Source organism: Theropithecus gelada, chromosome 4 (genome assembly GCF_003255815.1).
Source record: "Theropithecus gelada isolate Dixy chromosome 4, Tgel_1.0, whole genome shotgun sequence".
NCBI lineage: Eukaryota > Metazoa > Chordata > Mammalia > Primates > Cercopithecidae > Theropithecus > Theropithecus gelada.
The window spans coordinates 23,443,530-23,469,914 of record NC_037671.1 but is presented as its reverse complement, the minus strand read 5'-3'; the positions used below and the strand labels follow the sequence as shown (position 1 = coordinate 23,469,914).

General features: G+C 45.5%; 1 protein-coding gene across 2 annotated transcripts in view; it reads right to left on the bottom strand.

Moving 5' to 3' along the window:
- The window catches only part of E2F3 (E2F transcription factor 3), a 91,142-nt gene extending 65,016 nt beyond the window's left edge, over positions 1-26,126 (bottom strand). Inside the window, exon 1 of one of the 2 annotated variants that reach the window (XM_025384359.1) lies at positions 24,854-26,126. In XM_025384359.1, the coding sequence (XP_025240144.1) occupies positions 24,854-25,246 (393 nt within the window). In that variant the 5' untranslated portion in view covers positions 25,247-26,126. Of the gene's footprint in view, positions 1-23,646; positions 23,795-24,853 lie in introns of those variants that run through there. The other variant, XM_025384360.1, reaches the window with a different exon arrangement.
- Positions 26,127-26,385: the final 259 nt, after the last annotated feature.

The window sequence follows — 26,385 nt, the reverse complement described above, 5'->3', positions numbered from 1 at the left end:
GGTTTGGGGTGCCAATAAACCATAGACTATTTGAAGGAAAAAAAGGTCTCACCCATAGTTTCATGAAGCCACATTTAGATTCTAGGTCTAATTTCAACAGATATCAGCACAGCGGAGCTACAGTTACAGTGGACAGATCATTTGTCAAGAATGGAAAAAGCCAGGATGCCAGGGCAGTTGTATTGGGGGGGGATGGGAAGGAAGAAGTGAAAGTCTATTTTAAATGAAATGTAGAGAAAAACTGCTAACGGAGCAGGCAGAGTTCAAGTTTAAGCCCTGGGCATGAGGGAAAGCCCAGTCAGCCGAGGCCATGCCAACACTTCAAGGTTACAAGCACCACTGGTCACCAACGGCACAGCCCTGGAAGGCCCATGTGTGGCCACGATCCCAAAATGACACTAGGTGGACATCAGGCAGATACCACCAACAGAGAGGCTGGGAATGGAATAGATATTTCAGCCATAACTGTAGACATGAAAAACAAGATGGGGGCGGCAAGTGCTAAATAAATCACAAAATAATTATTCATTTACCTTTCAGTCTGGAAGTAAACCTATGCTTTCGCAAAATTAAGAGTGCAGTCATGCAGTAAAAACGAGAAGTCTTTGATTGAGTGCCTTCCACTGTGTAATACAAAATCGGATAATGTAGACCAAAAACCAAATAATGACAAAGCAAAACTATATATTTTTATAAAAGCCACTAAGATTTAATTTCCCTATACTTACACCAGTAATGGTTGAAGAAAAGGTAAATGAAAGGACTCAGGATATGAAAACAAACTTGATCCCCACCACCACTGCCAATTAATTACATGCACATGAGAAATTCACTAAGCAGCTAATCATTTATATTCTGGCGTCGTATTTCCGCACAGCTATTGTATTAGATATTTAAATTTGCAATTGCAAATGGACTCATTGTCACAGGCGTCTTAGTCCATTTTACACACAAAATCTATACGCTATTCCTAATACATAGGATTACTTTTCCAGAACTCCCAGTGGCAGCTCGGCGGGACTTCTGTTTGGGAGGCTGCTTCAAACTTCTCCAAAGAAAATTACTTTCCTGATGTTCACCTCTAAGAACCAACAGAAGGCACCTGAGAGAATCCAAATGAAGAGGCAACCACCTGAGGGGAAGGGAGGGCTCACACTGTTAGGTAATTTAGACACATGAATGTCCCAGTTTAAACGCCCCTCTACAGCAAAGCATTTCTGGATCCACCTGAGACCCGTTTCGCCACTAGAGAGCTAAGACACGTTGTTGCATTTTCTTCTAAAAGGTAGAAGAGGCTGGGCGCGGTGGCTCACCCCTGTAATCCCAGCATTTTGGGAGGCTGAGGCGGGCGGACAGATCACCTAGGGTGAGGAGTTCAAGAACAGCCTGGCCAACATGGTGAAACCTTGTCTCTACTAGAAATACAAAAAGTAGCTGGGCATGGTGGCGTGCACCTGTAGTCCCAGCTACTGAGGAGGCTGAGGCAGGAGAATCGGTTGAATCCGGGAGGCAGAGTTTGCAGTGAGCCAAGATCGCCCCACTGCACTCCAGCCTGGGCAACAGAGTGAGACTTTGTCTCAAAAAAAAAAAAAAAAGGGTAGAAGGTTCCCGGGGTTGTGCTCACAGCTCCTCCCAGCCTACTGCCCCATCCTTAATGCCCAGGGCTATGTGTTCCTCACCTTTGTATTCCAAACCACAGACCCACCTCTAGAAAAGAGCCAAGGAAGGGTTTACACAGTGTCTGGCATTTTTTTTAAAAAAAGCATTGGGTAAATAACTTCTCTCCCCATTCACTTAAACTTTAGCCTGTGGTCCCACCTTGACTTGTATCCTAAGTCTGAACAAATACCCTTAGGAAAGCCAAAATTTTCAACTCTTGTTGCCCCAATGGGTAAATCCTTTAGAGAGACCTTGCTAGGTTTTCCCTTCATGCAATAAACACTCTACTCTGTAAATGCCACTGACCGCCCTGCAGGGCATGCAGAAACACTTGATAACCTGCCCTAGACAATGGCCTGTCCTCATCCTGTGAGAAAACCCCACGTGTCTGGGTTGCATAATGGTTAAGAGAGGTTTTGAAATCTCCTGGACTTGGTCTGGAACCCTGGTCCTGCCAATGTCCAGAAATGCAGCCTTGGACAAACTGCTTCATCACTGAGCCTCACTTTCCTCATCTACAGATGAGGATATTGGCACCAACCCCTAAAGTTTGTTGTATCAGATTAAATAAAAAATGTAAACAGCTTACTGCTATTTCCAGTGCAGTAGACTATCTACTAAGTGCAGAAAGCTTTTATCTTTCTTCTAACCCTAAACTCACAATGGATGGGGGACAAGAAGCCCAATTTGTAAAAATGCAAGTAAGCATGAATATAAAAACTAATTTTAATGAAAAAAGAAAGTATATAACAGGAAGCAGATTCTCCTTATCTTTAGCAAATCATATCACAAAGCTACTGTATTCAAAACAGTGTGCTGCTTCTTTACAAAGGGATAAAGATATCAATGGAGCAGAGTAGAAAGTTCAGAGACAGAACAACAAAGACACATGTGCACACAGCACATACATGCATGTACGCATGTACACACACACACACACACACACACTCGCTCTCTCTTTAATATGAGAAAAGGGCATTTCAAGTGGGGAAAGCTGAATTGTCCAATAAATGGCACTAGTTTAACCGGCTATCCATTTAGGAAAAATAAAGTCACACCTTTAAAACACAAACACACACACACACACACCCTTCTACTGAGGTTAAAGACCAAAATAATAAAATTATGAAGCCAGGAGAAAAAATATATAGCATATTGTTATGGTTTGCAGATTAGGAAAGGCCTTCCCAAAGCAAGCCACCAAACTCACACTGTCAAAGCTGTAATTTCAGCTGGGCGCAGTGGCTCACACCTGTAATCCCAGCACTTTGGGAGGCCAAGGCGGGTGTTTCACCTGAGGTCAGGAGTTCGAGACCAGCCTGACCAACATGGTGAAACCCCATCTCTACTAACAATACAAAAAATTAGCCGGGCATGGTGGCAGGCGCCTGTAATCCCAGCTACTCGGGAGGCCGAGGCAAGCGAATTGGTTGAACCCGGGAGGCGGAGGTTGCAGTGAGCCAAGATCAGGCCATTGCACTCCAGCCTGGGCAACAACAGCGAAACTCTGCCTCAAAAAAAGCGCTGTAATGGCCGGGCACGGTGGCCCACACCTGTAATCCCAGCACTCTGGGAGGTCAAGGCAGGCAGATCACGATGTGAGGAGTTCGAGACCAGCCTGGCCAACATGACAAAACCCTGTCTCTACTAAAAATACAAAAATTAGCCAGGTGTGGTGGCGGGCGCCTGTAATCCCAGCTACTCGGGAGGCTGAGGCAGGAGAATCACTTGAACCCGGGAGGCACAGGTTGCTGTGAGCCGAGATCGCGCCATTGCACCCCAGCCTGGGCGACAAGAGCAAGACTTCGTGTCTCAGAAAAAGAAAGCACTGTAATTTCACATGTAGTCATCGCCAAACAATGATGCTTTCAGTCAACAGCAGACTGTATATATTCCAGTGGTCTCATAAGATTATAAAACTGTATTTTTACTGTACCGTTGCTATGTTTGGATACAAACCACTGTGTTTAAGTTGCCTACAGTATTCAGCACAGTAACATACAGTCCAGGTTTGTAGCCTAGGAGAAATAGGCTAGACCACAGAACCTTGGTGTATAATAGGCTATACCACGAGGTTTGTGTAAGTACTCTATGATGTCTGCACAATGATGAAATTTCCTAATGACACGTTCTCAGACTATATCCCCATCGTTAAGTGACACATGACTTTATAAAAACTAAATAAACATATGTAGAAAGAAATACATCATAGAAAAATCAAAAGAAACATAATAGGCTTGGGCAAAACAATACAGGTATACCACATGTCACTGTGCTCCACAGATACTGCAGTGTTTTACAAATTGAAGGTGTGTGATAACCCTGCATCAAGCTAGTCTATCAGCACCATTTTTCCAACAGTGCTCACTACGTATCTCTGTCAAATTTTGGTAATTCTCGTAATATTTCAAATTTTTTCGTTACTATTATATCTGTTATAGTGATCTGTGATCAGTGATCTTTGATGTCACTATTGCAATTACTAATGTCACTAAACAATATACAATGGCAAACATTTAATCGATAGCCATTGTGTGTGTTCTGAATGCTCCACCTTTCAGCTGTTCCCTGTCTCTTATCCTCTTCTCAGGCCTCCCTATTCCTTAAGAAACAAGAATACTGAAATTAGGCCAATTAGTAATCCCACAATGGTTTCTTAAGTGTTCAGGTGAAAGGAAGACTCACACATCCCTCCCTCTAAATCAAAAGCTAGAAATTAAGCTCGGTGAAGAATATACGTCAAAACCTGAAACAGGCGAAAAGCTAGGCTGCTTGTGCCAAATAGTTAGCCAAGTTGTGAATGCAAAGGGAACGGTCTTGAAGGACATTAAACGTGCTACTCCATGAACACACAAATGACACGAGAGCAAAACAGTCTTCTTATCGATATGGAGAAAGTCTGAGTGATCTGGATAGAAGATCAAACCAGCCACAACACTCCCTTAGGCCAAAGCCTAATCCAGAGCAAGGCCCTAAATCTCATCAGCTCTTTGAAGGCTGACAGGTGAGGAAGCTGCAGAAATTGGAAGGTAGCAGAGGATGGTTCATGACCTTTAAGCAAAGAAGCCTTCTCCATATCATAAAAGTGCAAGGTGAGGCCAGGCACAGTGGCTCACATCTGTAATCCCAGCACTTTGGGAGGCCGAGGCGGGCAGATCATGAGGTCAGCAGATCGAGACCATCCTGGCTAACATGGTGAAAGCCCGTCTCTACTAAAAATACAAAAAATTAGCTGGGCATGGTGGCGGGCGCCTGTAGTCCCAGCTACTGGGGAGGCTGAGGCAGGAGGATGGCATGAACCCGGGAGGCAGAGCTTGCAGTAAGCTGAGATCCGGCCACTGCACTCCAGCTGGGACACAGAGAGACTCCGTCTCAAAAAAAAAAAAAAAAAAAAAAAAAGTGCAAAGTGAGGCAGCAAGTGCTGATATAGAAGCAGCAGCAAGTTATTCAGAAGATCTAGCTAAGATCACTCATGAAAGTGGCTACCCTAAACAACAGATCTTCAATGTAGATGCAACAGCTTTCTATTGGAAGATGATACCATCTAGTACTTGCATATCATCTAGTACTTGCATAGCTAGAGAGAAGTCAATATCTGGCTTCTAAGCATCAAAAGACAGGCGGACTCTTTTGTTGCGGACTAATGCAACTGGTGACATTAAGTTGAAGCCAATGCTGATTTACCATTTCAAAAACCCTAGGGCCCTTAACAACTATGCTAAATTGCCAGGCGCAGTAACACGGGAGGCTGAGGTGGGAGGATCGCTTGAGCCCAGGAGTTCTGGGCTGTAGGGTGCTATGCCGATTGGGTGTCCGCACTAAGTTCGGCATCAATATGGTGACCTCCCGGGAGCGGCGACCACCAGGTTGCCTAAGGAGGGGTGAACCAGCCCAGGTCCGAAAAAAAGAACTATGCTAAATCTACTCTGCGATCTATCAGTGAAGTAATAAAGCCTGAATGACAGCACATCTGTTTACAGCATGGTTTACTGACTATTTTAAGGCCATTGTTGATAACTACTGCTCAGAAAAAAAGATTCCTTTCACAATATTACTACTCATTGACAATGGACCTGGTCACGCAAGAAGTGATGGAGATGTATAAGGAGATTAATGTTTTCAAGGCTGGTAACACAACATCCATTCTGCAGCCCATAAATCAAGGAGTAATTTTGAATTTCTGGTCTTATTATTTAAGAAGTACATTTTGTAAGGTTATGGCTGCCATAAATAGTGATTCCTCTGAAGGATCTGGATAAAGTAAGTTACAAACTTTCTGGAAAGGATTCTCCATTCTAGATGCCAATATCAACACTCATGATTAATGGGAGGAAGCCAAAATATCAATATTAACAGGAGTTTGGAAGAAGTTGATCCCAACCCTCATGGATGACAGGGGCTCAAGACTTAGTGGAGAAACTGCCACTGTGGTGGAAGTAGCAAGAGAACTAGAATGAAAATAGAGCATTAATAGGTGATTGAATTGCTACAATCTCATGTTCAAACTTGAATAGATGAGGAGTTGATTCTTATGGATAAGCAAATAAAGCGATTTCTTGAGATGGAAGATAACTGTGAACAATGTTGAAATGACAACAAAGGATTTGGGATATTGCATAAATTTAGTTGAGAAAGCAGCAGGAGAGTTTGGGAAGGATTACTCCAATTTTGAAAGAAGGTCTAATGTGGGAAAAATGCTATCAAATAGCATCACATACTACAGAGAAATCTTTTATGAAAGGAAGAGTCAATAAATGTGTAAAACTTGATTTTTTTCTTATGTGAAGAAATTGCCACAGCCACCCCAGCATTCTATGACTTCTTCTCTAAACAGCAACAGTCTTCAATGTGAAGGCAAAACCCTCCACCAGCAAAAAGATGACTCGCTGAAGGCTCAGAGGATCGTTGGCATTTTGTAGCAATATAGTATTTTTAAGTTAAGATATGTATGTTGGTTTTTGATATAATGCTGTTGCCCACTGAATAGACTACAGTACAATGTAAACTTTATATGCACTGGGAAACCAAAAACTCCATGTAACTTGCTTTATTGTGACATTTGCTTTATTGCTGTGCTCTGGAATCAGACCTGCAATATCTCTGAGGTATGCCTGTATTTACTACACACACACACACACACACACACACCAGAGAAAGCCCACTATATATAATTCATTAAAAGTTCCAATAATTCAGTAAGAAAACTATAAATAGCCTTGGACACAAAAATGATAAAGAATTCAAAGAGGTTACTCACAGAAATGCAAATTAGGGCAGAGATACTTAAATTTACTAATTTGTCTTTTTCATCATCTGTAAAATGTGGACAATAATCACACCCACTTTATAGAGACGTTAAGGTTTAAATGAGTAATTTCATGTAACGTGCTTAAAACTATCCCTGACACATAAAAACACTCAATAAACAGTCAGTAGCAGTAATAGTAGCAGTGGTAGTGGTAGCAGCAGCAATAATTTTAAAAACATACAAGTAAAATAAGGAGGCAGCCTGGGAAACATGGTGAAACCTCATCTCTACAAAAAATACAAAAAGTAGCCAGGTGTGGTGGCATGCGCTGGTAGTCCCAGCTACTCAGGAGGCTGAGAAGGGAGGATCGCTTGAGCCCAGGAGGCAGAGGTTGCAGACAGTCAAGATTGCACCACTGCACTCCAGCCTGGACAATAGAATGAGACTGTCTCGACAAATAAATAAATAAAAATTGGCTGGGTGTGGTAGCTTACGCCTGTAATCCCAGCACTTTGGGAGGCCGAGGTGGGCAGACTGACTGAGCTAAGGAGTTCGAGACCAGCCTGGGCAATACGGTGAAACCCCATCTCTACTAAAATACAAAAAAAATTAGCCAGCCGTGGTGGTGGGCGCCTGTAGTCCAGGTACTGGGGAGGCTGAGGCAGGAGAATTGCTTGAACACCCGGGAGGCAGAGGTTGCAGTGAGCCCAGATCACACCACTGCACTCCAGCCTAGGCGACAGAGCAAGGCTCCGTCTCTAAATAAATAAATAAAAGGCGGTACTATCTAGCATGAGCAGCAACTGCAAAAAGACTAACGTTACCTAATGTTGGAAACAGTATGAGAAAACAGGCAACTCTCTACACTTGTGCTGGGAAAATTCGTTCAGCCTTTTGGAGGGTAATTTGGATCTATCTAGTTTATCAGCACTTTAATATACATGCCCTGTGATATAAAAATTCAACTTAGAAATGTAGTCTACAGAAATACACACAAGCACAAAAACATATGTACACAGATATCCAATGTAGCACTGTTCATAACAGCAACAGTTAAAATGAAAAATGACAGAAATGACCATCAAACGGGAATAACTAAACACATTCTGGCGTATCTATATAATGAGTGGCAGCGCCGCTATTACAAAGAATAATGAGCATCAATATATACAGATAGGGAATTACGTCTCTGGAACGTAAGACGTACTAAGCAAAAGTGCAAGCCACGATGTGCACTTTTGTATTTTTGAATCATTTTTACTTTTATATAAATAAAATATAGATTTGCAAATGATTATATAAAGGAAAGGCCAAGCTGTGATTGTGGTTATCTCTGGGAAGGAAGCAAGATTAAGAGGGAATGAAGAAAGTATTTTCATTTTCACTCCACTTCCTTATGTATTTTTGGTTTTTAAAAAATAATAAGCAGGTACTAAAAACAAGTATTTTCTTACCAAAAAAAAAAAAAAAGGGTAACAAATCCAGTGTTTCACACGAGTCATGGAACTGGACACCTGAGTGAACGACAGTGTCCATATGCTCCATAAGCGGAAAGCAGTACTCCCTCCCGTTCAAGTTCACTCTAGAGAGGAGACCCCAGCTGGAAGATACTAATGGGATCATTCAATGCCTTTACTCTGACACAGTTAATAACCTTCTGATCGGGAACACAGGCAATACCAATTTCTGCAACTGTCCACGTGGCAGTTACACTTCTCAGGGTAAGTATTAAGTTCACTCTCTAGTCTGTCAGCCTTTAGAACTCTGATTAACACAAAGTCATCCTCCAGAGCAATAAATTGGAATTCCTAATCCTGCAGTGTAGGGCTAGACCTACTCCTATTGAGATCTCTCTAGGGTGCAAAAATTGCAAGAGACCTACCTTAGCTAAAACAGACAGCCAAATGGCTGGCCATTTTAACAGTTATTTGCATATTATAAGAAATGAAAATCAAGACTCAAAAGAGCTCAACACTTGCCACTTGTTACTGTCAAATGTGATAATGCATCTCTAGTTCCATCTGACAAATATTTACGAAAACTCGACTATATGGACAGCGCTGCTCTGTTCCCATTTCTTTCACTCCACAAGTCAGATGGGAGGCCCACACCTCGGTCCCCAGTGCTGGGTTTGGAAAAGATGACAGTGGTTTAGTCACGCTAGACCTCCAGAGGTGGCTGGTGTTTGAGGGTCCCCCTTGTCTACCCTGACTACATAGGGCAGTGAACTGAAAGTCAAGGGATTAGAGAAGCTGATCCTTATACTCTAGAGCGAAGTAGGAAGCAAGAAGTGAGGACTGCTTGCCTTCCTCTCCCAGCCTCTATAATAGAACCAACCACAAATGGCAAACTTAAAACTGTCACTGTAACCAGAACTTGTTTTGGCTGTAGATAGAAAGAAAGAGAGAGGAAATGCCCACCAATGGTCAGAGAGATATTTTTAGAATGGAACCACCTGGACTATATATAACAGAACCTGGTCATCTTTCATATGCATTTTCAAGACACAGGTTTTCTTCAAAAGGAGCTACCAAACCATCCCAAACACTCCTTTTAACATGGCTGTAATTAATTAGTGTTTGTGAATTAAATGACGGCTGTTAAATGGACAGGTCACTTATAAGCATACCCAGGCTTTGGGCTAGTGCAGAAATAAAAGTATTTCTGCCAGTCTGATCTGGGCTTTTTTTTTTTTTTAAATCCATTATCAGGAAATAAAAATCAAGTAACACCTTTTTTAGTTTAAAAGTTTATTTAATTACACTTATTTTTTTAAAAAGTTATGAACTTTTAAAACACTTATTTTTATTAAAAGTTATTACTTATAGATTTTGGATTCTATTATTTTGGTTATAATTTACATTATGGTATTCAGTCATTCAGACTGCATGTAATCCAAAGCTTTTCACACAAAGAACCGTGGTGTCTATGTAATGCCTTTATTGGTTTTTGTAATGAGTTAGGATGGGGAGAAAACTGTACCAGCATTTATCAAATGGTCACCCTGTGCCCAGCTCCACACCGGACACTTTCCCATGGTCTCTCATTTCATTTACTCTTCACTGTATCTTTAAATACCCAAATTACCAGACATACAAAGGAGAGCTACCATTTCATTTTCAGATAAGCCTTGTCCATCCAGCTGGCAATTTGATTGCAGCTATAAAACTTTTTAATCATGCTAGGTAAGAAGACAATAAAAACTGAAGGAATTAAAAGAAGAAAAAATAATTGTCAAACATGCCAAAAGTCTGGAGAAAAGTAGGGAAAGCAACTTCCTTGTATATCAGGCAAGGAAAAGCCCAGGGAAGGCTAAGAATTTCTGGTACTGAGCCCTGTGTGCTGTGGCGACTCAGGAGGCCTCCCGAAGCCCTCCCATTTAAAGGAGGGGAGGCCAGGCCCAGGGAGGAGATCAAAGGGTACTGCTAGTTTTAACTGTCTCGGTGTACCTAAGACTATCCTTTGTAAACTCTGACGTTATTAGAATCTCATATGAGCAACACCTTACTTGATGGCACCATATAACACTGCAACCCAGTTAGGGCCTGGGTTTCCCCCTACTCCTTTCTTTTCCCGAACACTGACTCACACACAAACTTGGTGCATTGGAATGACCTGGGGGACTTGTTAAGCCATACACCAGCGCTGTTCACCCCTACTTCCACTTCCTGAGTTTCTAACAAAACTTTCATTTCTAACAAGCTCCCAAGTAATGCTGCTGGTCCAGCACCACATACTTAAGAACCATTTAAAAAAAAAAAAAAAAAAGAATCCCTCCCAGACAAGACCAGGGTACTTATGATGTGGCAAAATCTTCATCAACTATGACACAAGCCACACAGAGGCAGGGAATTTTGTCTGTTCTGACACTGCTGTATTCCTATTCCTGGTGCCTAGAATGGTGGCTGGCATATGCTAGGTGCTCAACACGTATCTGTTAAATAAATGAGTCAGCTGGCCCTGTGGCTGAAACCGGGGCCAGCGTGGGTATAGGTGAGCAAGGAAAATAGCTGCAGAAGCACCAGCAACCAAGGGAATGGCTGCCCACTGTTAAGCTGTCCTAAAACGGAAGCCCAACTTGATGACAACCACAGTAACAATATACATGATGAAGACAACAAATGTCAGAGTGTTTAGCACATGGCCAGGGATGGAGCCAGCACTTTACACGCATTATTGCATTCAATCCTTAGAGTAACTCTGTGAAGTAAGAACCATGATTTTCCTCATTTAACAGACGAGGAAACAGGGTTTGGAGGGAAAGGGATGTGACCAAATCATCTAACTATGAAGTGGGATTAACAACCATGCTGAGAAGTTGATCCTGAGCACAAAGTCACTCTTAATTACCCAGTTGAGTCAGTGATAAATGCAAAACTTCCGTCCCTGAATTGCAGACTTTGATCCTTTCTTCTGCAAGTTAGAGAGGCTTCTAGCAGCCAATTAATATCATGCCTGATCATAAAAAAGACGGGGCGGCCGGGTGTGGTGGCTCACGTCTGTAATCCCAGCACTTTGGGAGGCTGAGGTGGGTGGATCATGAGGTCAGGAGATAGAGACCATCCTGGCTAACAGGGTGAAACCCCGTCTCTATTAAAAAATACAAAAAATTAGCCAGGTGTGGTGGCGGGAACCTGTAGTCCCAGCTACCTGGGAGGCTGAGGCAGGAGAATGGTGTGAACCCAGGAGGTGAAGCTTGCAGTGAGCCAAGATCGCACCACTGCGCTCTAGCCTGGGCGACAGAGTGAGACTCCATCTCAAAAACAAACAAACAAACAAAAAACAGGGCTTAGGTGGCCTGCACAGAGCACTACCAAGAGTGGGGGCAGTGGATCCCAGTTCTGGGGTGCCATGGAACAGTTAGGCATGCCAAAGTTAATCCAGCTATGAGAAATCATTTGCTTTTAAAATATATATCATATTTTAAAATTTAAATATGTACTATATATAGAAGAGGCAAATGTGATATCCTGTTACCCTTTCTTCAAGGTCTAATTCAGTGGTTCTCAACTAGGGGTGATTTTGCTTTCAGGGGACATTTGAGAGTGTGAAGATAATTTCGATTATTGTTAACTGGGGGGTACTACTGGCATCTAAGTGGGTGGAGGCCAGGGATCCTGCTAAACTTGCTACAATGCACAGGACAGCCCTCCACCACTGTTGAACTGCCCAGAGTATCACCACAAAGAAGTATCTGACCAAAATGTTAAAAGTGCTGAAGTCCTGTTCTAGTTTAAAACTTCCTAAAGCCTCCTTTGTCCCCTCCATCAAGTTTGGATGTCTAAGAAACTTCACTGCTGTTTCCTTATGGTCTTCACTGCCCTTTCTTTTCTTAGTTATTGAAGAAAATGTGTCATCTCTCATCTGCAGATGAACTCCTTGAAGGCCAGAAGGATATCGTAGTAGCCTCTGAAACTCCCAGAGTATCAGGAAGTGCATTCTGCACAAAAGTGGGTGTTCAGTAAGAGACTGTCCAATAGTCTGTTTTCCCTGAAGGAGGTAAAAATGCCGAGAGTTCAGATTCAACGAGTACTCAAGAGTTCCTACCATGGGGAGTGGCGGGGGGAGGGAACTAAGGAACACAAAGTACATTTCCTATAAACACTATCTCATTTAATCCTTCCAGCCAGTGAAGGAGAGAGGATCACTATTTTAGGTAACTACAGCTCATGGATGTAATTTATAAAAGGTCACCCACTGGTAATTAGCAGAGCCTGTTTCTGGAGCCAGATCTTCAAGTCCACACGCCTTCCATACCACACCACTGTGTGACGCATGGGTTTCCGAAGCTGAAAACCTTGCCTCCTAGAGACTATTCCCAGAATTGGGATGTCTGAGATGCTAACAAGGAAAACAGCAACATGAAAGGTAGGAAACTTTATGTTATCAGTGTGATGGTCACAAGTTCTGCTACCCAACACAGTGACCACAGTAGTCAACGAAAGGGGTGTTGCAAATTGGGTTTAAACACAAGTAACATATTAAAAGTCAATTATAGAGATACTTAGAATTTACATGGCTCTTTCCTTCACAGGAGTATTCAAAGGTTCATATGTTTAAACTTTAGGATGCTAGAGCTTAAGAAAATAAATTTAAAAAAAAAATTTTTTTTTAAAATCAGAAAAATCAGACAGTGTAGGACATCATGGCAAAAAGAGCTATCTTGGTTCAGGACATGACTATGTGACCTTTCTGGATGCACAGTACTTTCCAGCTGGCTCTTTGCTTTGTGAGGCTGCAAACTGTGGGCTTTCTCACAGCAGCTAGGAGACGGGGTAAAGCATGTAATAAATAACATCTGATGGCTCGTCTCTGCGAGCCCTGACAGTATCGATCCCCAAAAATCAACCTGATGAATTTGTCTCGTTTTCATATTACAGAGGAAGAAGTGAAAATGATGAAAGGTTTTTGTGGCACCATGTTAAATTTCTTTTATTTGTAAGCTAGGGAGACCAGGTCTTGGCCTGCTATTGTTCCTCAACACTTCCACTATAACCTCTATGCCAAAGTCCCATTTCCAGTGCTCAGACTCAGCCCCTTAGAAAACAGGATGGCCCACGGAGTCACTCACAACCACCCCATCCATTCTAACTAATCATGCCTTCCACACAGTGCACACCCCAGACGGAGGAGAAGCTTGGCCTCACCCATTATTCCAGCCCCTGGAGTTAAACATCTGGGAGTCAAAGGTCTTGTATTTCTTTTTTCCCTTAACCTGCCCTTCACTTCCACCCGCCTTTTCACACCATCATTGCTGCCATCCTGCTTCCAGACTCATCAACTCAATAGCGCCGTACTCTAGATGGTGTGCTCTGGTCCTCTTATTCACATTTCTGGCTCTGTCCACTTGGTTACTTGTGTTCCAGGCAGGTCCAGACAAGACAGAATGAAAAGTCTTCCTACTGTAAAGGCAGAAAAACCACTCAAGGGTACCCAGCTGGTGCTGGTGCCTGGCGTGTAGCCACCGAGCCCACTTTGACCTTCTGAGCTTGGATTCTCAACCGCTTGAGAATCCAAGAAGCCACTTCTTGTTTCACATCTTTTAAGTTTTGGGTGACTCATCTTTGTATGTTTTGCATGGGTTACAACCTGGGAGTCCACAAGTTTTGGAACCACAAGAACAGGCATGAAGCTTGGGACCCTGGGGTCTTTCCCACCGAGGAAGAGCTGAGATGAGCATAATGTGAATGGATGTGGCAGAAGGCTCCTGCCTTCACCTGGCCGATCTAGATTCAATAACTTTTCCCGGTGCTCAACTAGCAGCGCTTCCAGAATGTTTCATCAGAAGATCTTAGTGCTTCTCTGACTGAGGATAGGGATGGAGCCTGGGAATCTGAATCTGAAAGAAGTGCTACAGGCAATCAGGTAAACTTGGAAAACACTGGATTATTTCTTTTTGACAGGTATCTTGGGTTTTTACTACTTAATACAATGCCAGAGACCACAGAGGATAAATACTAGGAATAAGCTGAGACTGTGGAGCCAGGCTCCTTGGGTTTAATTTCAGTTGCCCCACTTATTAGTGGGGCCCTGAGCCAGGCCATTAACCCCTGGCTGTCTGTTTCCCTGTGTAGAACAAGGATGATAATAATACCCACTTCATAGGTTGTTATGTGGATAATGTGCTAATGCGAGTAAAGCACTTAGTTTCGTGCCCTCGATACATGCGGGCACTCGATAAACATTAGCTATTATTATCCCACAGACCAGAGACTGCTGAGTGGTAGCCCTTAAGCCAAATCTGGCCTAGAGACCTATTTTGTTTGGCCTGCGCAATTTCCTTTTAAATTGAGCCAACATTTTAAAACTGGTAGATTTTTGGCATTTTGAGAAGGCTGAAGACCTGGTGAAACACAGGGCCTGCCATCCCCTCTGGCAGCCACTGCCTGTGACCAGGTCCCAAGGCCCCCTTTTGATAGTATGTTCCTTCTTTGTTTGTGAACAATCCCCATGCCACTCAAACTTCCCACCTCCAATTTACTCCCTGCCCAGTCTGTATAGGAAGGCAACTCCAATTCTAGATCAGTTTTGCCAACACATCCAACCTTCGGTCCTGTTATCTCCCCATACTGACGACTCTAGTCCAAATGCTACCTCCTGACGCCAATCTTTCTGCCTGCCTGCCTTTGACTTACGTCTCCCTGCCAGGAAGGACCTCCCCAATCNCTTACGTCTCCCTGCCAGGAACCCCCACTCTTCCCTTTCCACTCAGCCCGGCGGTTCTAACTGAACACATTAAAAAAAAAAAAAAAAAAAAAAAAAAAAAAAATCCATGTCTTAATCTCACCCCCAGATATTCTGATTAGTCTGGGTGGGGCCTAGGTATCAGTATTTTTAAAAAGCACCCTGGGAGATTCAAATGTGCGCCCTAATGTGCTCCAAGATTGACAACCATGGCAGCCGTGGCCTCCCTATCTCACGGCCCAGCTGGAGTCTGGTGACTCTCACCTGTTCCTCTGGCACTTCCTGTCAACACCATACAACTGAGGACTAGATGAGTCTTGTTTTCTCCCTACCGCCTGTTTAGTCTTGCTTGCAGATCAACTTGTGTTTAAAGCTTGTCTCCTCAACAGACTGTAAACTCAAGAGTGGGTGGATCACACCTCATACTTCTTTTGTATCCCCAACAGGACTAATGGGGTGCCAAGCACATGGAAGGTATCTAATGAAAATGCCTCTTCTCAGGTAGCTGAGTCTATAGTGTAGCCAGCATGGCAGGGACCACATGATGAAAAAGCAAGCCAGACCGATTTCTTGGAGCTTACAGGTTTAGAAGGGGAGTAAGTCATGAACATGCAAGATTAGGATACGAGGTGCTACAGGAAAGAAGCAGTAACCCAAGGGAAGGGAGAGGCCCAAGCCCCTGGGAAACTGGGGGAGGCTGTGCCTATGCCTTCCGTTGATGTGGGCCTCGATGGGCCAGTGGGAGGAGGGCAACAAAAGGAGTAAGGTGGGAGGGAGAAGCCACAAGCAAACACACCAGAGGGAAACCTGCAGGGCCTGCAGCACCACACCGTCGCAGCAGCTGGGTGCAGAGGAATGGGAAGCAAGACAGCAAAGGCAAGATTTCACCATCCCTTGATGCCAGGAAAAGGTGGTAAGTAATTTGGTGAGTCCGGGAAGCAGCCACTGAAGGCGGCAAGTCCGCTTCCTTCTAAGAGCCAGTCAAAGGGCAAGGCGAAGGGGAAGGAACAGATGTAACATAAAAAAGGAGGGGTGAGGAGATGAGAAGGGAAAAGGGAGGCTCAGAGGCAGGTTCCATTGTCTCTGGAGAGCAAGACAACCCCCGACCTTGCCTCGATATACACACACTGGCAGGGGCTCCGAGTCCGGCAGGGCCCAGGAGCTCAGACACCCTGATTCTTGCCATTCAGTCTTAAGCCATGGTTTACTGCACAGGAGTGAAATTATGTTAATCGTGTCATTCATGCTAATAGTGCCACTTTATAAAAACATTTAATCACAGAAATAAAGGTTTTATTCATGAAACTATCACTACTGATAGTACTACTACAAGAAGCTTATTCTTCTGTTCTTTCTCTCAAGTCAATGGGCAGCTTATAAAGAAATACAAACACCCTAGACCCTAAAGACTACATTAGGCGAGAGCCATTCCACGGTTTACTTCTCCTTCCCATCATCACCATTTTTAGAGAGGTGCAATAGGGTGAAATGAACACTAAGGGCTAGTTAAGAAAACAGATCAGGCCAGTAACAGTGGCTCATGCCTGTAATCCCAGCATTTTGTGAGGCCGAGGCGGGCGGATCTCCTGAGGTCAGTAGTTCCAGACCAGCCTGACCAACACGGTGAAACCCTGTGTCTATTAAAAATACAAAAAAATTAGCCAGGTGTGGTGGCATGCACCTGTAATCCCAGTTACAGGGGAGGCTGAGACAGGAGAATTGCTTGAACCCAGGAGGCAGAGGTTGCGGTGAGCCAAGAATGCACCATCACATTCCAGCCTGGGCAACAGAATGAGACTTGGTCTCAAAACAAAAACCAACCAAGAAAAAAGATCACAAAAGGACCACCCAGGAGATGGCTGTGGAAAGGAAGGGCAATTCTACCATGCTTCTACTTAACACATAATCCATCTTACGTGCCAGACACTGGTCTAAGCACTTTACAAATAAGAACTCATTGCAACTTCCTAACCCCATAAGGTAGGTACTATCATTGTTCCCAATTTACGGATAAGGAAATGAAAACATAGAGGCCAAGTTTCTTGCCCAAAGTCACAGGGCCAGTAAGCAGAGTCAGAACAACACAGGCACTCTGGCTCCAGGCTAAGTGGCCTGACCTTATACTGAGCTGCCCCTCACTATGCCGTTTAGGACAGGGTGCAGGTTATAAACCCATGAGCCTCCTCCTCTCCAAGGGATTGCCAGATGCAGAAAGGCACACAGGAGATAGTGTGGGCCTCAGGGATGCTGCTCTGGTTACGTATCAGAAGTGGAGCCCCCAAAGCTTCAGACATGGGGAAGAGCAGAGTGGAACGAAATATATAGACCCTGAGTTCACTGCCCATTATTCTCAGAGTCCAGAGCTACCACCCTTCAGGATCATAAGAACTAGAGCAGACAGAAGCTCTCCTCAGCACAAAGTCAAGAGGCATTCAAATCCTCCACTCTCTAAGACAAACTCTACTTGCCAAAAAACTTTCCAGAGGAAATCAGCTTCACTGATCGCTACTCTCATCAGTTGGTACTTAATGCTCACTGGCTGTTAGACCGTATCTACACTGGGCACCTTTCTGGTTTGTGGATTACAGATAAGCCATATATTGCTGCCCCTAACGAGTCAGTGCACTACAGCCACGTTAGATTATGTTTCACTTTCAGGCCTCAGGGCTTGAAGCAATTCTATTTTTAAGCTTTCTCAGTTCCAAAAAGGAAAAGAAGGCATTTTAAGGAAATTAGCTTTGGCTAAAGGAATGACAGTTTCCTCTTAAAGAGTTAACTGATTAGCCACTTTGCTAAACCAGAAATCTTGGAGCTAACCACAGAGGAAGAACACCTTGTTCAATGTTACTGGGCAAGGGCTGGGGACCTCTGAAAGCGTAACAATCACTCAGGATGTGGGTGGCCCAGGACAAAACCCCGTTACTACCAGAGGGGCACTGTGTGTCCTTCTCCCCAAGACAGTCTCAAAAATCCTTTTAGATTCTATTCTCTATGGAGCATGTGTCACTTTTTGAGCAACAGGATATAACCATAGAAGACAAATTAGCGAATATTAAATAAATCTTTTAAAAATACTATCATGTTTTGAAGAGTCATTCTTTCCTTTTTTAAAGAATTCCCTTTCATTTAACATCCAAAGTAGCCTTGCTTATTTTGTATCTTTGGGAATAAGTCATTATCCCCACAGCCAACTGTTTAAAGGATACCTCTTTATGTGCACGTTTTTAAAAAAGGTAACCACTCCTGAAGGAAATCTAAAATGTGTTCTACACACCCCAATTTTCTCATATAGGGTTCATGAGACACAGTTAACCTCTTGGTGAACGAGGTTTCTAAGAATTCAAAAGTCTCCAGTTTCGGTTTTGGCTTTGCCACTAGCAAAGACCTGTGACCTTGGGCAAGTAATTTAACAGTGCTGGGCCTGAATTTCCTCACCTGCAACATGAAGGGGATTGGACAGATGAGGACTCTTTTGCCTTACACCTCTCAAACATTATGATTCCAAGACCAGTGTAAGTACCAACTATTGCCCATGCCAACCTAAACTATCATTCTCATGGGCTGTCAAGTTCTAAGAATGTTGTCTAGACCATACAAATGGCCCCAGAGAGCTGGGCTACAGTAATGGAAAGCAGACTGAAGTCAATTATTTTTTATTCTTCTCACCCCTTCCTATTCCATCAGCTGCCAATTCTCACTGCTTTCTACCTCGAGCTGACATAAACCCCTGCCTTAGTTTACAAAGCTAAGTGGGGGCCTGCATCACTCAGATTCTTCATCAAAGCAAAGCGCATCTGGCTTTGTGATACAATCTGGCAACCAGTGGCCTTTATCACTTCTCCTTCAGTTATATTGCATTGGATATGAGAGTATTTGAGGGCAAAATTATATTTTTTAAAAGTTATATTGTAGACAAATATGGTGGCCATAAGACTGACCCCCAGTTAAGGTTGGGGAAAGAATGTATTCTTGTAATGTACATTCCTTGAATTCCAAAAACACATTGTTTTTAGAGGAGAGGGTTTGAAACAAGTGTGAACAGAATATAAACCAATTTCCCTCTTACTGAAATAAAAACTCGATATGTATCCCTCTATAATAATCCTCACTCTGCAAGTTTCCTGTCCCCAAAGGCAGTTGTTGCTTTTCGGTACCTTCTGTGGTATAACTTTTCTTTGTGAAGGATACATTTTCCTCATCACTTTTTGAAGCCGAAGAGAGGGTCAGGGTAGGAAGCAGACACTATTAGTGGTTTCCTATATTTACTGCTTTCCCAGTTATCTTCCATTGTAAGTCCCATGAAAAATGATTAGTAGAAAAAACGCTTTTTAGCAATTGCAAATACAGTCCCTGAAATATTTTTAAACTGCTAACAAGAATGAAAATACGCATTAAACCACAGACTTAGTACCTCAAAGAATTCAGGGAAGATCCCCCTCTTTAAAAAACAAAATTCTGAAATCTACCTCCTTTACCTTGCATCATTTCAGCATGGGAATCTATCAGCGACCTGGTGAGCATAGGCAACTGATTTTCACTCATCCTAGTTAAAGCTGTTAGCAGGAAGTAAATGGTTAAAAAGGGAATCGAAGTTGGCTAGCTTGGGAAAGTGGATGTAAACTGGTCCTACAAATGGAGTATTTGTAAAATCAGGTTAAATTAGGAAAACCAGTCAGAAAATTAACTATGAGTACGTGAAGCTATTTGCCAAATGGGTCCAAGTCCCTACGAAAGAGGTTAAAGGTATGGATGATATATCTTTGCAGATAGCACTAAAGACAGAAGAGTTAAAGGAAAACTACTGCTTTATATATTTCTGAGAAACCACAATAAAAGCTTTCACCCTGTCTTTCAATCTCCAGGTATTGTTATTTATGCACGTCTAGGCTTAGAGTATTATTTTCTGTTTTCAAGTTAGCGTTACACGGTACAACATTAATCTCAGAATCTGCTCTTCCAAGTAATACACAAGGTGGTGATTTATAGAAAAACAAAAAATCCTTTCCTGTTCACAAGGTGGAGTTCTTCAGCTCCCAGTGCAATATTTAAGGGTGCTTTGTTTCAGAGGATGATTAGAGTGGCGCCCTTGGTACTGATTACAGTGGAGCTACTTGCACTGCCCAAGTCTGGGCACTGCATTATATTAAAACTTCCATTTTGGGGTATGTAGTGACTAAAAATTGTCTCCCAGCTTAAACTTGGCATCAACCATATATCTCAGCAGAAGCAAGATTATTGAGTATAGAACCACAGGAACCCGGCACTTTTCTTTTTATAATACAACAGGAAAAGAGACCCTGCTGAAATAGCACCTATGGTTCCTCCATTCTTAGATGAAAATTTCAAGCATTGAGGGCTCTTTCCCAAAGTATAATCAGTAGGTTGCTATGACTGTGACAGGACATAGTCTCTTGCATTATTAAATCCCAAATTTTCTAGAATAAAATAATTTCAGCTGCTTTTTAGAAGCAGCAGCAGAAAATGATGGAGCCTTGTCTGCTCCATTGAGTAGCACTTCTGACTACGGTTTCTCTGTAGTTCTTACATTTCCAACAGTTCACCAACTAAGATGGAATTTATCTAATGCATGTCTCTGACATGGTGAAGATTGAGAGTTCAGGTCTAACAAAAGCCGCTAAGCATAAACTGCATCCAAAAGTTGGCAGGTCTGTGGAATCATGGACGGAGTGGAACTCAGGCAAAAAAGTGAGGATGACGTGGCCTTGTCACAATTCAAGGCATATGCTTGGCAGTTCAATGCCACTATCTCTGTATAGGCGTGTCTTACTGAAATGTCCCAGTTTTACCCCTAGGATGGCCATGTTTTATATATTTAAAAGCCCAAATTAATTGGGTATAAATAATTAATTACCTACCACTTAAAGACTTTTAACAGTTCTGTTCATACATGTAAACAAAGGGACAATGTGCAACTGGCCTTACACTATTTCACTAAGTCAGAAAAAAAATTAACATTTGTATAATAAATATGAATTGTACTGGGTGTCTACTTTTTGCCAGGCACTGTGCTAAGTATTTCACATCCATTATCACATTTAACTCTTCAAAAGAACCTTAAAGGTGACACTGTTATTGTCCCTATGTTACAGAGGAAGAAACTGAGTTGAGATTAAGTTATTTGCCAATGAACACACATTTTGTAAATAATGGATGCTTTACAGCTGGTAAGGTAGTACTCATGTTTTTCCCCCCATTGAAAAAAAGGTGTAGAAGTTGCTTCTGGTTAAGTCCTTAGATATTCTTGAGACAGAACTGGGGATCAGAACCAGATATAGATCTGCAACTCTGGCCACCTGAAGACTTTTCAACCTCTTCTTGGACACAGAGTGTTTAGGTGGTCTTTGTTCAGTCAGTCACTTAGCCTTCCCCATCCTGTCGTTCCTGCTTAGGGAAAGAGTATCAACAAAATTCAAAATTCGAAGACTTGCATGGAAGTCTAATATAATTTCGATAAGAAAAACAATAAATCAAACTTTATATTCAGTGCTTAGAACTCTGTATGCATTGACTAGATAAATTTCCTACACCCTTCCGGAAGAAATAGCTCTTTTTTTTGAGACAGAGTCTCGCTCTGCCGCCAGGCTGGAGTGCACTGTCGGGATCTCAGCTCACAGCAACCTCCGCCTCCCAGGGTCAAGTGATTTTCCTGCCTCAGCCTCCTGAGTAGCTGGGATTACAGGCACGTACCGCCACGCCCAGCTAATTTTTGTATTTTTAGTAGAGACGGGGTTTCACCATGTTGGCCAGGATGGTCTGGATCTCTTGACCTCGTAGTCCGCCCGCCTTGGCTTCCCAAAGTACTGGGATTACAGGCAGGAGGCACTGGGCCCGGCCAGAAGAAATAGCTCTTAAAAGTTTAGATAACTGGCCGGGCGTGGTGGCTCACGCCTGTAATCCCAGCTACTCAGGAGGCTGAGGCAGGAGAATGCTTGAACTCGGGAGGCGGAGGTTGCAGTGAGCCGACATCGCGCCATTGCACTCCAGCCTGGGCAACAGGATAAGACTCCGTCTCAAAAAAAAAAGTGTAGATAACCAATGATTCAGCATACATTGCAATCTTATATAAAAAAAGCTTCTGAATATGTATATGAGTAACATTTATATTCCTGTAATGAAAAACCTTTTGTGTACACATAAACTCAAAAGGATATTATTATTCCTGGAATAATAATTTCATGTCAAGGAGAATAAAGTTTTGAAATAACTTGGAAGATGGTGAGGGTAATTTAGTATATTTTAAATACTTAAACACAATGAACTATATATAATAAACTTGGCTTGAAAAATAGTCTTAGGGACCTGGCCCAACAAGCACTGTTAAAATTTTTTAAAAAGCAACTTGAAGGTCTCATAATTTCCCATTATCAAAACTACCCCCCATAAATCTGTGAATCTAATCCAAGAAGTATGTCAATTAGCTGGTTGTTTAAGGTTAGGTTTATGAAATAGTAACAGAACTTTGCAGGGGTCAAATATGCTTAAAATATGTCCAAACATGCTTAGGTCAAGTCAGTAAGAGTATCTGAAGCTAATAAAAGCATGCAATATTCTTGTGACTGAAAACCCAACACACTGGATACTGTTATGTGTAAGCAGGTACTGTGCTCCGTTTCCCCCCTGCTGGCAGACCCTAGTCACTAAAAAAACGATGAGCTTCTTTGACTAAGACTACATCACACATGCCCAGCAAGTATCTCTGGGGCTGGAAAGCAGTTAAGACCGAACCCGGGGAGAAATTGGGAACACGAAAGAAATAAAAAACGCCTCATTATTCCCAAACCCATCCCATTTCCCAAAGTGCTGCCTATGTGCTGACTTTCTTCAAGACTCCCGCAAAATCTTGATTCTCCAAAAATTAAACCCCTTTGGAGCTGAGACAAGGTGAGGTCCACGCCTGGTATGATCAGACTACCATGGATCTGAGTCTGGTTTGGTTCTAGCCCCGTGGAGGACAAGCCTCACCACGAGGTGAGGTCCCGGAGGCATGGAGGAAGGGAATGAAGGAGAGAAAAGGAGAAAGGGGAGACCTCCGGGCCACACTTCTTTCTAGTACCAACAAAAAGAGAAGCCGCATACTGACCTAAATCATCTCTCAAAAGCGCTTTATAAATTACAGGGACAAAGGGAGGGGGTGGCGGGTGGCCTGGGAATCCTACAGACACCCTACCCTCTGACCCGCCCCCCTCCCCCTCCAGCACAAGGGAAGGAAGACAGAAAACAGAGCTCAACTCGGCCATTGGCGAGAAGCCCCCTCCGGTTTTCTATCGCCCATCCATCCGCCCCCTAGAAAAAAAATCCACGTAAACACCATACCCACCCCCTGGGGCAGACACTCCCGCCCCGAGGTTCCTAGAACCGGAGGCCGGGGCATTTACTTAGTTAGATTTTTCTTGCTTACTCATTTCCCTCGAGCACCCAACCCCCCGTTCCCACTCCAAAACCCCGCTCAACCGCCTACCCTCACCGCTTCAGCCCCCAACAGAATCCGGTGCCCCCGCGGCGTCGGCGGCCCCCGAGCCGTCCCGGTCACTAACCTGCTGCTGTAAGGGCATTTCCGAAACCAGCCTGGCTCCGGGGGGAGGTGGGGGGCCGGCTGGAGAGGGGGCCCGGAGGGCCGAACAGACCGGCGGCGCAGGGCGAGGGCGGGCGCCGGTGGGGGGGTGGGGAGAGGAGAGGGAGGGTGGCGGTGCCGGGGGCGGGTGCGAGGGCGCCGGGACCGTCCCAGGCCAGGGAGCCGGCGAGCAGGAGGAAGTGGGTGCCCCCCTCTCCCCCTCCAGCGCCCCCTCCCGCCGCCGCCTCCTCCCCAGTCACAGGCGCGTCCTGCGCGCACGTGTGCGAAACGTCACCGGCGGGTCCCGGAGAGAGGGACAGACCCAGGCGGCGGGACGGGAACCCAGCTGCCCCCGCCCTCCGTCGCCGGGGGGCGGAGAGGGGGACAGGGCGGGGAAGGAAGGGGCAAGGGGAGAGGCGGGTCAAGGGCAGGCCCGGGGCCCGGCGAGGAAGGCCTGGGCGCTCGGGCCACGCGGGCGCCGCCGCTGCCACCACCAGGATGCGCCCAGGCCGGAGCGCCAGCCGGCAAGCCCCTCACCCCAGACAGCCCACGCCCCAGTCCGCACCCGGCTTCCAGCCCCCCCTCCCCCACGCCCGACTCCCCTCCACCTCCCCCAGCCCCTTTGTTGCTGGGAGTTACTGATCCTAAAATGTGTCAAGCGCAGCCCCGCCGATCCCCTGCGCTCCGAGCACGCCGCAGGGACCCCCGGCCGCCAACGAGCCTTCAAGGCAGACTGGGGGCGAGCACCCCAACCGTCCCCCGGTTTCCACCCTTCAGAGCCCCCCACACCCCAGTTCACTGCTCCCTCCCCCACCCCCTTCTCCATCCGGGGCGTGACCCCTTCCTACGCCCGAGAAAGAGGAAGCTTCGGGTTGGAGGGGAAGGGAGAGTGGGGGTAGGGAAAAGTGCAGGAAAAGAAGGGGGGGCCGCGAAAAGTTTTGGAGTGTTTGATGTGGTTCGCGCCAAGGCAATCCCCGCCGCCCCGCGCGCCTGGCCGAGCCCCCCGACCCTCCTGGCGCCGGGGAGAGCACTCAGGTCTAACAATGAACCCTCGTTGGAGGGGCAGCCCCCAAGGCCCACGATGCTCGGCCCACTGCTCTCCCTGAGCTGTCCGCAGCGCGCCCACGACCCCGCGCGGTGCGAGCCCACCTCCCGCCGGGGCTGGGGACGGTGGGGAGGGAGGGTATTACCGGAGGGCCGCCGCCGCCGCCGCTGCCGCCGCGTCCCAGGGCTGGTGGCTGCTGCAGCAGCCCGGCTCTGCTGGAGGGTCCGTGCGGCGTGGTGTAGAGGAGGCTGCCGGCGGTCTGCTCCGCGCCGGGGGCACTGGGGAGGAGGGGGCCGGCGGCTACGGCGCCGCTTTGGAGGGAGGAGGAACAGGAGGTGGTGGAAGTGTTCGTGGTGAGGATCTGGATGTACGCGCCCGGGGCGGCGGCAGCGGCGGCGGCGGCGGCGAAGCCGGGGCTGGCTAGCAGTGCCCTTTTGTCCATGGAGGCTGCAGCGGCGGCGGCGACGACAGCCGCCCCCTCCCCACCCCCGGCGGTCACCAGGTACTGCTCCAGAGCGGGCTGGATCCCCTTTCTCATCTCTCGCTCCTGCTCTTTTTAGTGTAATGGTATATTAATGTATTGTTTTCAATTTCTTTATTATTTGCAGTCGGAGTTTCCAAGTCTCTCCTCCTTCTCTCCTCCCCGCCCGGCGCTTCCGAGCCCCCTCTCTCTCTTTTCTTTTTATTTTTCCGCACCGCACAGGCCCCGGGGGCCAAAAATAATCGGGGCTCTGGAGAGAGGAGGGTCCCGGCCGCACGGATATCGGGCCCCAAGCGGGGATGGAGGCGTCGGGGGCGGCCGATGCAACGGATTGCGAGGCGGCGGCGGCAGCCCGGGTGCTGCGGCCGGCAGCTGAAAAATGGCTCCAGGAAGCTGCTGCTGACAATGAATGAAGGGATACGGTTTACGCGCCAAGGTCCTCCCGCGAAACTCGGATTTCCCGCCGGCTTTTCAAACCATATTTGCATATCCCCGCCCCTCAACCCGCCGAGGACCGTTCCCACAGCCCATTGGGCCTCTATCTCCTTACTTTAGTTCCAATCGTGGAGCAGGGCCGCGATTTGCAGGTTTCCATTGGCTGCCGTGCATCATGGTTACCGGGGCGACAGGGACCCTATTTGCATAGGTCTCCTTGATTGGCTGGGAGAAGAGCAGTTTTTAGGGGGTGGGGCAAAGACTTTCCTTCTCTCCCACGGAAGACCACGCCTGGCCTAGGCTCCGCCCCTGTCCCCGCCCCCCCGCCGGGCCGGCGCTACTGACCTGGGCAGGGACTCCGCGACCCGCAGACTCAGTGTAGATCTAGTCTATAGCGCAAGTTTCGCTTTTGGAAATTGTCAAGGTGACTAAGGGAACACTCTCTTTCCTTTGACCAGTCGGTGCAATATACGAACAGCAGCAGGAGATTCTTCCAAATATGTGCCAAAGGCAAGTTGGACCATGCGGACGATGCCTGGCAGGTGGAAAAGGAGCCCTTTAAATCGTGGGCTTCTCCCTTTCTGAAATCCAACCAATGACGCGGCGAGAGCTGATCCCGAGGCCGGGGCTGATAGACAGAAGCATGTGGGCAGACAGAATCGTGGGGGCAGAAGGTTCAGCAGACGCGATTGCGGGCACCAGTTAACATTCCAGATCATTCCCGGTACTTTCATTATTAGCCTGGATAGGGGTAAAGTACA